Genomic DNA, 17,442 nt, shown 5'->3' with positions numbered 1-17,442 from the left:
GTCCTATCGTCCCGTGAAGCTGTAACGGCCAACAGCGACAACAGCATTAGAGTAGGGGGGAAATGGATTGTTAGTAATGTGGACTCTTGACCCCATTACTAGCAATGTACCATATTAGGTTGACCTCCACTCGGTTCCCCCTTCAAACCATCGTGATAAATTCCTGGTGAATTTGTCACGATGGGCTAACTGACCTGACCTCATGCTATATTCATCTTATCCTCCACTGGTGCCCCGCCAGCGTAAACCGTTAGCGCAGGTGGGTGAACCATTCCATTCCGTCCGAAAAAAACTATTAGAATATAGTAATGGGATTGAGCAGAGTTAAGGTAACATTTGGAGTTGATTAAGCCAGGATAATAGAGACCGCAAATAGATAACGTGCAGACTAATAGATACAGATAATCATACTCAAGAATACAAATACTTCTATTGTGCGAGGAATTATTAACCCGGGACCAATGGAAGTAAAGCGATGTATTAAACCACTACATCATCAAGGCGTCGCCGGATTAGTGGAGATTGAAAAGGCAGTCCTACCTAGCGGGTATCGCAGCTACCCGTACCTACTCTCGGATGTGTGCCAACCTAAATTAAAAAGAGCTTCCATTTGAGCAGCAAGGCGAGTAGTTGTGATCCCATGCAAAGAAGTAGAAGCTGCATTGAATCAAATACAAAATAGTGACAGTCTATAGACCAGTGCGGGAGTAGCCTGCGGTGCAGGAAATGTTACTGGTCCCTTATCATTACCGCCTGAACATAATATAACAAAAAGGGTTTTAAGTCTAAACTAAGTAAATGATTTATAATTAACCAAACTTAAACTGAAACAAGAGGCCCATGATTTGGTCTTCAGTCTAGGTTTTGGTCTATATAGTATCTTGGTTTACAGGCCCCGTGCTGTCTTAATCAGGCAGTGGTCTAGACCATTGGTTATTAATTCCTTGATTCGATTAAAGTCGCCTTATCGACTGTCGTAGGTAGCTCGTTCTAAAGCAACATATCCGTTTTCATAATCTAATCATTTAGCTTACACCACACAGTAAACAATTGTAATCTGTGGCTCAGACTAAGACTCCTATAAGCTAAAACCTAGAAAGAATTATAAAGGCATATGAAAAATACAGATTTGCCTTTCTTATCTTCATCTTTTCTTCTTTTTATGCATGCATAATAAAATGGTAACAACAGAGAAACAGACAGGTCCCGCCACCTGTCTGTTTCTCTGTTAAGGTTTCGGCTTTAGTAAAATCGGCTGGAGGAATTAGGAGGAAATTTTCAGTGTGCAACCTACAACACTCGGGAAGTCGCGGACACTTTTCAAATGAACTTGTATGTACATGAATATAAGAGTACAGGTTTAATCTTACCATGTCGCGAAATACCTAATATATTTACGATGCTACAGTCTGCGTATATAGAGAAACGCCATAGGTATTATTTAGGTGAACAGTCAAGAGGATGTTTGTTCAATATCAATACTTAATATTAAATGATATTGTACAAATACAAATTAAACAAAAAAAAGCAATAATTTCAATTAATTTGTTATATATTATAGTACAATCGGTATAGCATAAATAACAATATATGAAACTATTAACACTATAGTTAGTTCATAAATACGAGTAGTGTTAATAACTTTCACATTTCAGCACCTTGTAGTTACTTTGGAACATTCATTATCAATTTGATATAAGTACTTAAATTATATATGTACCTTCCCAATTTAATCGTATTTCATCGAAGATGTTCCTATACATTTTTACAGAATAAATAAACACCTACTATATGTATCTACTTAGCATAATTGAAAGATCTAAATAGTATCTGAACGTGTGAAGTGGATCTTAAGATTCGATAAGATAAACGTTATTCATGTTTTTGAGATGTTGGAATTGTAATGGTTTTCGAAATATATACCTACATATTAATCTATAACATACCTATAAGGCGTTATTTTAAACGTTAACTAGGAAATTAAGAATATTCATAATCACAAGTTGATATGCTATGGTACAAAATTTTGGCATTTTAAGTAATCTTAACGAATTTAATCTGAAAGGCACCTTTATATTTTATATTATTATTATATTTATGAAACAAGCTATTCGTCGCGACTATGTTTATTTCGTTCAGTCAGTTGTATAGGTAAAAAACACATTTCCGCTTAAATATCGTTAACATGTTTATAATTACATCGATTTTAAATTAATAAGTTAAATTGTATATTTTTTATTAATATTGTTGGCTGGTAAAATAGTAATTTTATATATAAGTTGTATGGTTTGCCTACATGGCCATATAACAAAATCTACGAGGCAATAACTGTCTGTTTATGTGTTAATATTTCATGAGAAACAGCTGGTAAAATTAGGATTCAATTTCGATAATATGTTATTAAATATGTTTATAGAGAGAAAGACGTTTTTTGTGTAATTCTTAATACTTGCATGTAACTTATGTTTTATTACTCTGATTTACTGAAATATACCTTCTTTTGAGTGTCTAATTGATGTAATAATAATTGTAAGTATCTATATTATGGTTCAAAAGAGGATAATAGTGTGAGCTGTTTCCTATATATACAAACGACTTTATACAGTTTCTTGTATACATAATAGTGTCGTTTGTTATATATCACATAGACAAGATAAATCAGAGTGGTACAGGCTGATCAATTACGTCAGTGTGTCGTTATTGATGTGACATGTGGTATGAACTTCACTATAGTGAATTATTATAATTATTAATGTCGGCTTTGCAGGCGCCATAAGCTTTTACGCGGAACTATTTTAATGAAAACAATGCTACATTATATCAGTTTGCGTGTGCGATATATTTTTCCATGAAATCCGAGAACATTAACCGCTTAACTTCATATTTTATCTACATACCTACGTAAACATGAAAGTATTGTTAAATGACAGTAGGTACCTTTCTGAAGGGTTTGGACTAACAAAGACTTCGTATAAATAATTTTCTTATTTAAAAAAAAAATTTGAATATTGCATTATCTCTGGGTAACAGAAGCTTTAATTCCGAAATTTAATTTAACACATTAAAAAAATGTGTCCATCTCTGCACACCTGGATGGGCGGTTAATTGTCTTATATTATTAACATTATTTTATTAATAGACAATTACATTTACAATCCGAATCGTACTGTTTCCAACCGCAACTGTTTAACCGTCGCAAATAATTTTTAAACTCTATATGTTATATTACAAAGACAATTAATCGGCAACTCAATCAGGTTATTAGTTAATACATTCTACTAAAATATAATATTTCAGCCTGTTTCAAATGAAAGCAAACGGAAACTACGTAAGATTTACATCACATTATCAAATTATAGGATTATCATGACAAATTTTATTGAAATACATTCAACCTTTGAATTACGTAAAATAAAAAAAAACATACATATAATAAATTAAGAATATCTTTAGAAACCTTCAAAATTTCAATTTGGTAAAGCATAATGTTGTTCTTTTTACATCTGCTTCATGTGATACTAGTAATTTTCTTAACATTTCGTTTGGTTTTTATATATACAGTACCTACACAGTATAGTACTTGTGTATTGTTCTAATCAAACTGAAAACTATCTAATCAGTTAACGTTCCTTAAATATACATATATCATAATATATTATACTATTAATTACCTATATATTGTCGTTAATGATATATCAAATTCATATCTTCACTTATATACATATTTAAAAACAGCCAAGGATACGAATTGAAAAATCATTTTCATTGTATAAGTAATGTAAGGTAATAAACGGTAATAATACCCGTTTGTACTGTATAAAATATAAATTTATTTTTTAATAATCTAGCTAATATAAACAGATAAAAATTATTTACTTATCCAATACAATGTCTCATTACAATAAATCTATATTACTTAAGCATTAATAATTAGGTAGTTCCCTACAAAAAATATATCCCATTCCGCATTAAATAGGTACTTATAAATATTTCGAACTATTATTTAATATATAAAATCATATTTGCATTGATATATCTATCTATCTATCTAAATGATATATCTATTTACAATTCAATTGTTACTGTACTGCAGCTTCTTTCCACTATAATATCGCAATGTTAATTAGGCTTAAGGTATGACATGTTTTTCAGAATTGGCAAGGCGTGGGCTGCTATAGGCGGCGACGTATGCTAAAACGATCACAGTCTTGTTCATATATATATAGATGTATACCACTTTTCACTTAGGGGAGCCAACAGATTGTGTGCTCTTGAGTAAACACAGCTGTAGCTCTGTGTACTAAGTAGATGATAATTTAACTACGTAAGTACTTATAAATTATTTAGTATTTTATACATTCAATAATTTTGAGATAGCATACTTTTGAATTAAACTAAATATAATTTATTTATACTAACTGAAAAATAATTTTATCTATGTTTCAGGAACTTACTAATATATGTCATAAATTTATTCGAATATTCAGCCGTTAGACGATGCCGTAAGGCGAAATACGCCAGAAATCTGTGTATAGCTGTGAATACCAATAGACCTAATATTTGAAAGCCATAGTTATCATTTGCCATTCCTACATCACGAAGAATGAGCTTCGGATCTGTGTATAGACAGAATTCGGCAGAACATTCCATTTGTCCTCTATTTTGGTAGAGTGCTAGAGAGAAACCTGACAAGCCGTATCGGAGGTACGATGCTGACATGAGTAACTTCATGTACGTCTCTATATATGCTCCAAAGCCCATGCCATAGCAACATAAGGCTAAGAGTGGGGCTGCGGTCGCTGGACCAACTATCGAGCCATTCTGGAACAAACAATATCAGACATAAAAAATCAAAGTGGTTATACAAAATGATCCCTAATGTTAGGCGCATAAGGTCCTCATTTAGACATTTGTTTTATCATTATAATAATAAACAAATAACAATAACAGTCATATTTACTGTACTTAGTTTGAATCATTAGAAATAATTGAGATAATGTACACATTTCCGTTTGAAATTTTCCTAGGAAATCGATCGGCCATACAAAGTGTATCTTGGGGCATCACAATGCCCCAAAATGTAATATTTCCTCGTGAAGATTTTTTTACTAACCGTTGCCCAAAACGAACTGCCAACCCCTATTTTACTCCCCTCCAGATAATTTTTTGAGATATAAGATCCCAACCTATATATATTTCTTTAAGTTCGTTCAGGTATTTAGTCATGAAGAGGTAAAAAAAATAGAAAGACACTTTCAGATTTATAATATTAAGAAAATATTTATTTTTGAGTATTTAATGGAGCAGTTTCTAAATGCTATAATATAATGGAAAAATTTCATGCTTTTAGAAAATCAGAGAGAGCTATATTTATTAACTAACATATTATATTTACTAACAAGAAATACAAGGAAAGATCTAGAGTACAAAATAGCGGGCACATTATCTATATACTGTATACTAATATATGTATATATATATATATATTATAGAAATGTATATGTGCGTGTATATGAATGAATGAATGCTTTGACGTTACGTATATTTTAATGTTATATGTTTATCTAAAGGTTAGATCCGGACGCATAAAGTGGCTGTTTGTCCGGTCAAAGAACATCAGTTTCATATTTCAATCATACCTAACTATTATATCTCAAGAATTGTAAGAGGTTAATATGGGAATAAAGTTCAATTGATTAGTTCAAGAGACGAAAAATTTTTAAAATCCTATACCTACAAAGTCCCCTGTTAGTGTGGTAATATATTCTTATGGACATGGTAACGGCCACAGATGATCGTGGCTACGGCTAGTGCAACCTAGTCGAAACGTCGAGAGAGAGATAAATACATAAAATTGGAGAGTCTGTTTATCATAATAAAATTGTTTTTTACTCCATGCATATGAATATAAATACGGTACATATACTAAAATAACATTTTGTACATTTTTTGTCTATCTGTTTGTTCCGGCTAATCTCTGAAAATGCTGGACCGATTTAGACGGTTTCTTTAGCAGGTAGCTGATGTAAAAAGGAGTAACTTAGGCTACTTTTATTTTAGAAAAATAAAGTTGAATTCCGCACGGACGAAGTCGCGTGTACAGCTAGTTTACCATAAAATTATACGTGTTAAAACCAGTTTGTATATATTTAAAAAAACTACACTTACAGTCACACTGAACGCTGATCCAACAGCAAGTCCGAGCCCTTCAGAGCATATTGCTGTCAATATGCCACTTATAGAGAAAAGCACGAATCTGTTCCACTCCAGTAGCTGCCCAGACATTGTATAGGAAATGGCAGTGAATAATAGACTGAATATCACCTGGAAATACGATGCATTTAAGTTATTTATCAGTATATGACTAAGTTATTTCACATTAATTATTATTCATTCGCATGAGGAGAAAAGGCAGTGAAAATACAGAATCTGAGGCATGGCACCATAGTCTTAAGGAATAACGCATAAGCGTCATTATAACGGGATATTGTAGAACTATTTATGTGTCTAAGTGACGATTACCGCTGTCAATGTATTTGCTATTTCGATTGTGTAAAAAAAAAGATGCACGACCATGCTTAAAGTAGAACCTATTCTCTAGTTAATCACTTCCGATGTTATATTCGCTAATTCCTTACGGTTAGGTTCCTTTTCAACAAGCAGAAAAGTGAAACCTTGATCATATTATACATTATATACTTCATACAAATTGTGCAGTAATTTATTTCTTGGTTCTAATGTTTAAGTTTCATGTTCTACCTGGCTTTCATGTTGATACTATTTTCTGATTCAAGTCGGTTCTTTTATGTCGAACATATATAGGTACAATAGTAGTAGTAGTAGTAGTACCAACAATTAGTGCTAACATTCTAAATACATATTGACAAAGAACATCAAGTAAAACTTCTAACCGAATACGGAATAAATATTTGCGCAGCATGGAACGTGCCTCCAGGGTTCACGTATATAGTAGCTATTTTAAGGATGATGCACCTGGCTAAACTACTAGATAAATATTCGTATCTACCATTAAGTCGATTGGACCGTCCTTTCACTACGTTAGTACATAGATATAAAATAGGTATAAAAAGGTAAACTTAACAGATAGGTATCTGTTGTGATCTTTTATATATTTTTTTAAAATTTACGTCTAGTAAGCAGGGAGTTGTCATTATCTTCTTAAGAATAATATACCTACGTATATATGAAAAAGGTAAGGTATAGAAAACTATAGTATGAAGACTCCTTAAGTTAGCACTTTGTTGGTGCCTTATCGTGAAAATCTTTACATACTCGTATGTGTATTATTATACATAAATAATGATAATACACAAGTATTATGAAAAGAGCAATTATTGGACTAGTATAACCAACCATAATATTATTGGAATAGTATAAGCAATCAACTATTGACAACTACAGTAATTTCTTCATGTCTTTGAGTTTACGTAAAACATTCTCTCTGATTCCTCATGATTGTAGCATCATACGTTGTTTTGTCATAAAATAAAAAATAACATACGATATTCAGTGTACACAGAACATTAACGGTCACGATAAAATAAGGATAAATAATTCTTGTTATTTCGGGCATATAGTTGAATTTTATTCCTACGCCTTCAATGTACTTTGATTCATTCATAAACTTACCATAACAGGTAAAGTTGAGAAGGAAAGTGCTGCGTAGTACGCCTTGAGGCTATACCATCGGTTGAAGTATTCACGGCGCAATAAACGTACTTCCATTGGAACTAAAAGCAAACATTTACCTGCTTAATCAAAATAAAAACAGTTAAAATATAAAAGTTGAATGGATTCTCCTACCTTTTCATGATAAGCGGATACATGTATATTCATTAAAATTTAGAATCTCACAGCTATATTGAACCTAACTATTTCGAACGGATTTTCTATGTGGAACCGTTTATTTCCCGTTCTTGTGAGATTTTTAGAAATATTCATAATATGCGACATAAAATAAAGCTGTATTCCAAATGTTTCATGGTTTTAGAAGTTTGATGTTATAAGAGAACTATTATGAAAAATAGAATTGCAATAGAAACTGAAAATCGGTTCCGCTTATAAAATCTAATTACGATGTTACTGGTCACTGGTAAAATGAATGACCTACTTGGTGTTACAAGAATTCGACCAACAAATTAACTTATTGTCATGAAATTTTAAAAAGATCCTTGATATTTGTGAGGAAGAAGGAAATAAATAATTTTCTTTGTTACTCAGAATATCCCGGTCAATCGAACATAATAAAAATAGTTAATTTTATACTTACATAGTAAAACAGGTAACATGATGTACGTATACATGAAGAAAACAAGGCAGCTCAAACAGAATTTGAAATTGACTATCGGCGAGCTCGCATCGTTACCTACATGGAAGAATATACTACCAAGAAGAAAAGCTGTTACCAAGTGATGCAATAATTGTATCCACAGACTTATCTGGAATAGAAAAATGCATTAATATTTTTTATTAGGTTTTTTGTCGAAAAACAGATTCAGATCATCATCAGATCCATATTCTATGTTTATTCATGCCAATTTCTCTAATTAGTATAAAAGTAGGCAATCAGTAAACGTGAGAATTGAGCCGTTACGGAGAAAAAACTTGTGAGAAAATTATACTAAATGTTTAGTTTTGAAATTAATAATATAATACTTTTTTCATTAACGTATATAGTGTATAAGGCACTCGCCTGCGTTAACGGTACACGCTGGCATGGCACTTGTGGAGAATGATAGAATAAGAATGAAGTCTGGTCACTCAGCCTATCGTTGTACTGAATATACCAGGAAGGTTTCTAGGGCAGACCGGGTGAAGGTAAACCTGACATGACATTGGTAGCAATGGTTCCACTAGTCCCTATTACGACCCCTTCCTCATCACACAAATAGGATAACAGGCTGTAATTTAGACATAAAAGCATATGACTTACCGAATTCCTTTTCGTCTGTACGAACATACGTTTGGTCAAAATAAAAAACTGAGTTAGGAAGGTCGTAGGGAACTCCATTTTTTGCATCTGCTCTTTAGCTACGTGTTCAACGAATATCCTTTGTATGGACTCGTCTGAGTGTAATACGGGTTTCCTGGAAACAAGTGAAAATTTATAGCAAGGAACTAGCGGAGGCAACTAAAAGTTTGTTAAGTTAAAGCCCGAGTGGATTATAATTTTAACAGTTTTTATTTTTACTGCATGTAATTTAACTGCGTGCACGGATAGTAAAGTTTAAAGTAAAAATGTGTAGTGTACGTGTATTCTACATTTAGTAGTTTTATTTTATTAATATTTGTTATAACTTATTAAAAATTAATATGATGTTACGTCTGCTATGAAATTATAGGAATAGGAATTATAGAATATAAGAACCCTGTAATTTAGTAGTACATCTTTTCTAGTCCAGACACAATTTGCAAAGCAAGATATACTTCAGGTTTGGTGAGAATTTCATCAAAATTTCAAAGAGGTGGTTTTATATGATTCTTTATTCATACAAGTATTTACATACGTCGATCATGTCATGGGACATGACAGATAAGTACGAAATACTCTGCAGCAAATCATTGAAAATACGATTGCAGATAAGAGTGTCTGAGGGACACTCCGGAATGAAGAAATTGTGGAAGTGGTTTGTCTGCAGCACAAACTCGCTCTTGCGAGTACAAACCTCAAAAACCAAAATTACCTATAATTAATTCTGTTTTACTTTCAATACCAATATTTTTTTATGTAGGGAATTGGAATGGCAAATTAGGTAATGGGTCACCTGATGATAAGTAATGGTAGCTTACATACATGAGCCACGACGCCACGTAATCACGTATCGCGCGTGAAACCACTCATGTGTTTATATTCTGGAGGACTAAGTTGTCATACCTTATCCAGTAATTTTACTGCCTCATCTCAACCAAAACCGTTTATAAAACAAGCAGCTTAGCGGCTGAAAGATGTGAGACTGTGCCCTCACAGACAGACAAAAGTTTTTTCAAAGTCTACCTACTTTCCACCACGTAATGTCATCCGGTCTAATTTTCTGCACAACTTTCCATTCTGACACAGTTCTGACAGTTGAGCCGGGGCCTCGTCTTCTCCAAGCAGCGTTTCCAGCACGAAGTCTGCAGGATTGTGAGTTGTAGGACAGATGTGACCCATTTCTGCTAAGTAAGGTACTAGAAGTGGCGGCGCGCCCTATTAACCAAGAAATAGACAAATTAAAGATTATTTACCTTTATAATATATAGAGTTTAATGATAACAAAATACTCTAATATTAAAGCATACCAGAAACATACTGTACATAATACAACAAATATTTTGTTTTTAGTATATATGTTTAATTCTAGGAATTATAAAGTCACTTCAATGAATTTCTATAATAAAAAATAAAATAATTGCTGGTCTATCAGAGGATATAACTTCACCTCTTCCTTACGGCAATATAATTTTTTATCTGTCTACAATAAATAAAAAATAATATAGATCCACCTCTATTGTCCTTTACGGACTACAAGTATACTATGTAATATGTAAATACTATTTTAATTATATCAGATTACATTAAAATATGAAGACCTTGTTCTCCTTATAAAAATCATATATTAATGTATAAAAATAAGGAAGGATTACATATAGGTTTTCGAACAAATTGTAGTCACATATGAAAACATCTGAAAGGAAATGTCGAAGCATCTTTATGGTACAGCCATCTATATAAACTTCTCTTTATAGAATGAAGCATCAACGTTTAATAGCTGCTGACAGACCCCTTAATATTAACCGTTTCACCGTGAAATGATGGCTCAATAATAGGCTGTCATAACTTCAAGGATAATCATTCTAACCCCGGTACGAATAGCGGCAGGCACGATATAAAAGGTTATATATCATTAATTTATTTAAAACCTATTATGCTATAGGGGTTTTTACCTACTTATTGTATAAGAAGTTCTCGATAATGTAACACATTTTTCATATACTAGTGATCCATACAGGCTTCTGTCGGATACTAACAACTTTGCGAGTTTATGTATATATGAATATATATGTATATTTTTTATTTCTCGCGGTCTTATTAATTTCAATAGTTAATTCTATATTTTCTATGCGAATATGACTGCCCATAAAATTTATTCAGCATTTACCCACTCTACATTTTACCCGTGATCATGGCGGTAGAAACACTGCTGAATACCAGGAACTTAATAAAATAAAATAAAACGTGGTAAGATCCCGTCATGTTTCCTAATTATACGTATGAATATAATATACAGGCAATGTTGTTCTGGAATAATGTGTCCTCTAAAGGATGGATTTTCGGATATAGATTGCATCTCTATCTTTCATCATTCTACATCTTTCGCCATATAAGGGTGGTATACTCTCTTAATTAATACTTTGATACTAATTTATCTATATTATTATTTGGGTACATCCTTATACTGCTTCCGGAATTTACTTATTGTTATAATTCGCTAGTATCTGGCATCTTTCTTTAAAACATGAATTAGTATAATTATGTACATAATGTACATATTTATATAAAAAACATATATATGTATTTTTATCAGTTGTCTAGTATACATAACATAAGCTTTGCATAGTTTGGGAATAGATGGCGCTGTATAATTTTTTTACACAATATCTTAAATCATTTATGAATTATAATATATTTATATGATAGTTTTTAGTTTGAGTATTGTATTGTTTATTGCTTGTCACAAGATAAGTGAAAATATAGCCCACATATTTAATTCAATTTTAACCTAAGAATATTCAAGTCCTCCAATATAAAGTTCAGGATGTTATGTAAATTCTTGAGGAAAAAAACCTCACAATAAAGTAGCTAAAAAGTTTTGGAGGTGGAATTTAAAAGACGATCGCACTAAGAAGCACTACGAACTCGCAAGCTATTTAGAGGCGATGGAACGGAAAACTTCTACTTCAGTCACTTTACTGGTAACTTGTTTTTCCTAGTGTTAAGTTTAAATTTATATCGAGAAAATTATTAGCAGATTTAAGTATAGTTTAAAGCTACTTATCATTTAAGTTTGCCTCTTAAAGTACTCGCAGTGTAGTATTTGTTTTATATATTTTTTGGGTTTCATAACGAAATGAGATATAGAAAACCCAATAAGTGAATCATGTTTGTGTTTACGGCCATATACTTTTTGTAGCTTCAGTTTAATCTTCATGAAATTTTAGAGTACCTAATATTAAAATTTTGTGGAATCGTGACCCTCACAACATAAAGACAATTGTTATTATATTTCGCAGACCTTTTCATGTAGCAAGTGTTTGCAAGATTTTTTTGTCGGACTCCATTCGAAGTAGGGTTTGTTTGACTAGGTATTTTTAAATGAAATCGAAGTTAGTTCAAGTACTCTTTTATGAGATATGATCCCTTGAAGTACTGAAAAGTTAGCTGTTTATTAGTTTCGAGTATACTCAACTAAAAGAAAAAATTTGAATATGAAGATCATGGATGAATTGAAGAGAAAAGTAAATAGGATCGCGATCTGCAACATATTTTGCTTATTTTGCTGAACTGTATGGAAGTTCCATACAGGTTAGCTCAGCAAAATATGAAATCACTTTTGAGTGTTCATAAATGAAAATTATGTATTTGTTTATTTTTTGGGATTCAAGTCTAGAACGAGTTTTTTAAGGAAAACTTTAGGTTGTGAAATTACTATAGATGCTTAAGAAAAAGAAGAAAGCATTAGGTAGGTATGTGTTTTACAACGGCACATTTTCTACGCGAACTCAAGATGCGTTTGTTTAACTTGAATTGAACAAAATAAGCCCGCATACAAAACATATACTCATTATCTCTCACAAAACATGTTGTAATGTAAATAATCTGAATTTAAACTTAGATTATCATATGTATAATTAATGAAAGGATCAAAGAGTGTCTTATTTATGTTTCTGTTACTTTAAAATAGACATCACAAAGGCTGATGAATGGTGAGCTTAATGTGACACATATATGCGGGATTATATTTTGATATAACGCGTTAAATTTCATAATAGCCAATAGACAATTCTACATTAGTAATCGTTGAGAAGTATTTAATTTAATAAAAGAATTAGCGTTTACTGTTTTGGTTTAAAAGGTAAAAAAAGTGCACATATTTGATTAAAATAATAGTAAACTTCCGCAATGACAATAGATGTTTCATTTATTGCAGAATAAAAATAAGAATAAATTTTGATCCTGGGGTTTATAGAAAATACTGTCACGAGTGTACGATTTATATGTGACTATTGCCCGTCCCAGTTCCGTTCGGGTTTCAGAGCACAGTTCCTCATAACAAAATGCGTTCTTTATTTTTATGATATCATTATCAATCTTTATCAATTGCATAAATAATCGTTAACAACCTCTATTTTTGAGATATCTTCACCAATACTAAAACAAAATAAAATTGCAATACATTAACCGTGTTTCCGTTTTGCATTTCAGAATCGAAGATCTAAGAACCACCTTTTTCATGATATCATTTGAAAGTTACAATAATATCAAAAGGGAAATATAAAAGTGAACTTGCTGTATCTACTTAGAACTTGAAAAGAAATAAAATATTAATCAAGAGTTGAATTGGACGCGGTGTAGGTACGTGTGCTATTGCGACCGACTTGAAAACCGGCGAAGTTCCTTTGAGTTTAAGTAAGAAACTAAGAATGAATTAATTTGTAAGTGGTTAAGTATCGGGTTATTCAGCAACGGGGGTTGGTTATTCTGTAACTTGGCTTAAAATTGTAAAGTTGAATGTTCTTTACATTAATAGCCATATCTCTCTGTAATCTGTGTATAATTAAGATTAATGTAATAAAATCTGACTAATCTTATAATTAAAGTTTCGAAAATAGAATTATTTTTTAAGAACTAAAATAAGAAAGAAATAGCTAATTTCATTGTACTTTTTGTACCTATATGTAGGTAACTTTTTGTTTTTTTTATACTACGATGGTGGCAATCAAGCATACGGCCCATCTGATGGTTAATGGTTATCGAAGCCTATGAACGCCAGAAACACCAGGGGTTGGGAAAACCTCGGCAGGAAGTTCATTCCACAATCTAAGTGTACGCGGGAGGAACCTCCTCTGAAATCGCACTGTTCGGGACCACTTAGGTTCCAGCGTATGAGGATGAATTCCCTGTCAAACAATTCCTCAGAAGACAGTCCGTTGTATGATCGGTAAAACACACAAAGCGAAGCGAAGTCTCGCCCCAAGCTAAGTGGCTCGATACCGCCAGAGAGCTTGGGATCATCGACAATTCTCATAGTACGTCTCTGAACCGAGTCAAAAGGACCGAGCTGGTATCCAGGTGCTCTCGCCCAAAGATGAGAGCAGTACTCCATGTGCGGCCGAACCTGTGACTTATATAGGAGAAGTCTCTGGTCCGCAGTGAAGTACCGCCTCGTTCTATTGAGCACACTGAGCTTCTTGGACGCCAGCTTTACCTTTTCTACCAGATGACTGCGGAAGTCAACAGTACTAGAGAATACTCTTAGAGATGGTAACGGATGTGTTCTGGAATTGAGGAGCCACGGCAAAAGGGGTTTTCTAATTTCATGATTATTCTCTTATTATTTGGCAGAAAACGATTTCAGGTTAAATTACATTAACATCGCGTACATTTTTTCCGCCTAAAGTACACAGTACCACAGCCTAAAGTACTATAACTGTATTTGGTGTACTGAAGTAAAAGTAAAATTTCTTTCGCTGATGTGTTTACGATAAATGCGTCTATATTGCTATATATAATCTGACATTAATCCTTACTCGAATACTGTTTTCTGTTCTATTTACATTTGTTGTTTACTGTATTCCCGTGTAAATAAAACTCGATGGTTTTGTATGCGAAATTGAATGTACGAACTTTGTTTGTCACGTAGGTAGTTTACACATACGAATATACGAGTAGGTCTGATAGTTAAACGGTTGTTACTTTCGAGTTTGGTCGCAGAAAGTAAAAATATGCATAATTTATTTGTAAATCACAATTAAATTAATAATATAAATGTTTATTACGCTTCTACACTTTAATAAGTTACTTGTATATCGGCCAATCATTGCAAATCAATGAAATCAATGGTGGAAAGAATATTATATATATTTAGGGTTTGGTCATATATGTAGATACTTGAAAATATATTACTTTTAGGAGAGTTACTTTACGATATACCGACTTATACGTATATTTTCTAAATATACATAAAATATTAAAGCCATTTGAAACTACGTATCTATTAATACTAGGGTTTTCTACACACCACGGTGTGGGTTGACAAAATACAAATTCTTCAAATTCTGAATTTGATTTGATGAATGCGACGAAATGCTGATAGGATATCAATTTTTATAAAAAAAATTATTGTTATGTGTATCAAATAAATTTATTTTAATTCTTTCTTTATCCATCGAAGCGAAAATGATCAAATTTAAATTGTTAACTGTGTGAATGTATTATTACTTACCGTCTCGGGGAGATCTAGAATGCTTGGGTTCATGGTAGATGCGTTGAAGGCGGATACAAGTGATGTCATAAAGTGTTCATCTTTCATTATGATTTATGAGATTTTTTCTAATTATTATTACAACAAAGTCGACTTTATAACGGCGGTCTACAGAGAGTTGCCATAATACAAAATGGTATAAAACTTATAAAAAATATTATTGTACGCAATATAAGTAATATAAACAAAGAAAAAACGCAATAACTTGCAACTTATAACGTTTCACATTACAACTGATTTTATTACATAAGTTTCATTAAAGTAAAAAAAATAATTTGTTAGGGTAAATTAGTATTAATATTTAAAAGATACTAATGTTAGAAGAAAATAATATCCGAAAATAATTAGAATTCACTATCATGCTGATAATTTATTTTTAATTAAAATATTAATTATCAATTAGGACTTATAAACGATATATTATGCAGTGCCTGAAATTTTCAGTTGAATGGGATTTTAATTTTAAATACTACTCATTAATTATTATTTAATTTAGTTGCCGCTTAATGGTCAATATGGTTAATAATTTCAATCATATATACAAATATTTGTTGGTTGTGATAATTAACCTATGATTAGGTATTTAAGTAAATTACTATTTGTTAAAACCTATTAACTAACTATTAAAAACCTTATTTATTAGGAGTTTCTACTGATAGTAATCCTGATAAGATAAAAACCACCGCTCCTAAGAATATTCTTCAATTCTTGTCTCTGACGGGTCTAGGTAGCGAACGTTAAAAAAAGGGCGAGCACAATAGATCTATGTAGGTCGTTACAGGTCTTAACACCTAGATAGACCAAATCCCTCAATAAAAAAAAACTATTTATGTATTGTTATGAAATTCGTAGTACAATATTATAAACTACATACTACTACTAAAGTTTAGTTCCTTAGACTTTATATAGGATTTGGAATTGAACAGATAAATTTATCATAAACTGTCCGAGTATTTTCGACTATGGTGACTTTCATTCCTCGTGATTTTGGTACTGGTGCGCCTACTGATAACTAAATATCGCCAATATTTGCGATCAAGTCCTGTGCCACATTATATAAAAATGTGAGTCTATTTATTGTTTAACACTTAACTCTTTAATGAGCTCAACTATTTGAGATGAAAATTGGCATATACCTATTTAGGATATATAATAATTTACAAACTGGTCAATTAAAGTTGCTAATACGAATAAACTCAATCAGTGAATGTTTTTATTATACAGAATAAATACTGATATTATATACGAGTTCATAACTTTATGTATAGTATAATTGAAATTATTTAGGTATTTCGTTCATTGAATATTATAACATTATGGAAGTGCCCATAAATTTAAATTATGTGCCGCACACACACAAAATACGAGTGACAATAAAAGGGAAACATCGATATATTGTGTATACAAAACAGAAGAGATAAAATAATAATGTTCGTGATCCGAGGTCATTTCACTGAAACACATTTAAGTTTAATTGAAAAAAACCATCGTATTTCGCGGCCCGTATTCCGTAATATTTGGATTTTATCGCGGCCGGCACGTAGCGGAATTTCCGCCACATTCCACTCCGATATACCGACGTAGGCACGTTGTTATGATTCCGATGAATTATTCGATATACTGATGATATTCGTGATAACAGCTGCCATAACTACGCGGCACGAATTATTTTTTACGGTTTTTTGTTTCCCTGCTCTTTTATGGTATCCAGGACATTAGATGATCTGAACGTTGGTAATGTTCCGTCTGAAACCCATATCGATGCCTGTCTATAGAATACTTCCGTCGAAATTTGTGTCTAAGTCTATACGTTATCTACGTAATACTTTCTGTTTGTTAGTGTACAGTTTTTCTCTCGTTGTCTTGTTGTTGTTATTTCTCGTGTCAAATCATTTAAAAA

The 17,442-nt window shown here is 32.0% G+C and overlaps 1 protein-coding gene across 2 annotated transcripts in view; it reads right to left on the bottom strand.

Annotated features, from left to right (window-relative positions):
- Positions 1–4,236: 4,236 nt before the first annotated feature.
- LOC131849409 (ATP-binding cassette subfamily G member 4-like) overlaps positions 4,237–17,442 on the bottom strand; it is a 59,659-nt gene continuing 46,453 nt past the window's right edge. Inside the window, exons 6-11 of one of the 2 annotated variants that reach the window (XM_059199478.1) lie at positions 10,020–10,207; positions 8,954–9,107; positions 8,291–8,459; positions 7,651–7,751; positions 6,169–6,324; positions 4,237–4,821 (exon numbers count right to left, since the gene is read on the bottom strand). In XM_059199478.1, coding sequence (XP_059055461.1) covers positions 4,432–4,821; positions 6,169–6,324; positions 7,651–7,751; positions 8,291–8,459; positions 8,954–9,107; positions 10,020–10,207 — 1,158 coding nt within the window. In that variant the 3' untranslated portion in view covers positions 4,237–4,431. The remainder of the gene's footprint in view (positions 4,822–6,168; positions 6,325–7,650; positions 7,752–8,290; positions 8,460–8,953; positions 9,108–10,019; positions 10,208–17,442) is intronic. The other variant, XM_059199479.1, reaches the window with a different exon arrangement.

Source organism: Achroia grisella, unplaced genomic scaffold (assembly GCF_030625045.1).
Source record: "Achroia grisella isolate CSIRO2021 unplaced genomic scaffold, CSIRO_AGI_Agris_v1 utg642, whole genome shotgun sequence".
Classification (NCBI taxonomy): domain Eukaryota; kingdom Metazoa; phylum Arthropoda; class Insecta; order Lepidoptera; family Pyralidae; genus Achroia; species Achroia grisella.
This window is presented reverse-complemented; position numbering and strand designations above follow the sequence as displayed.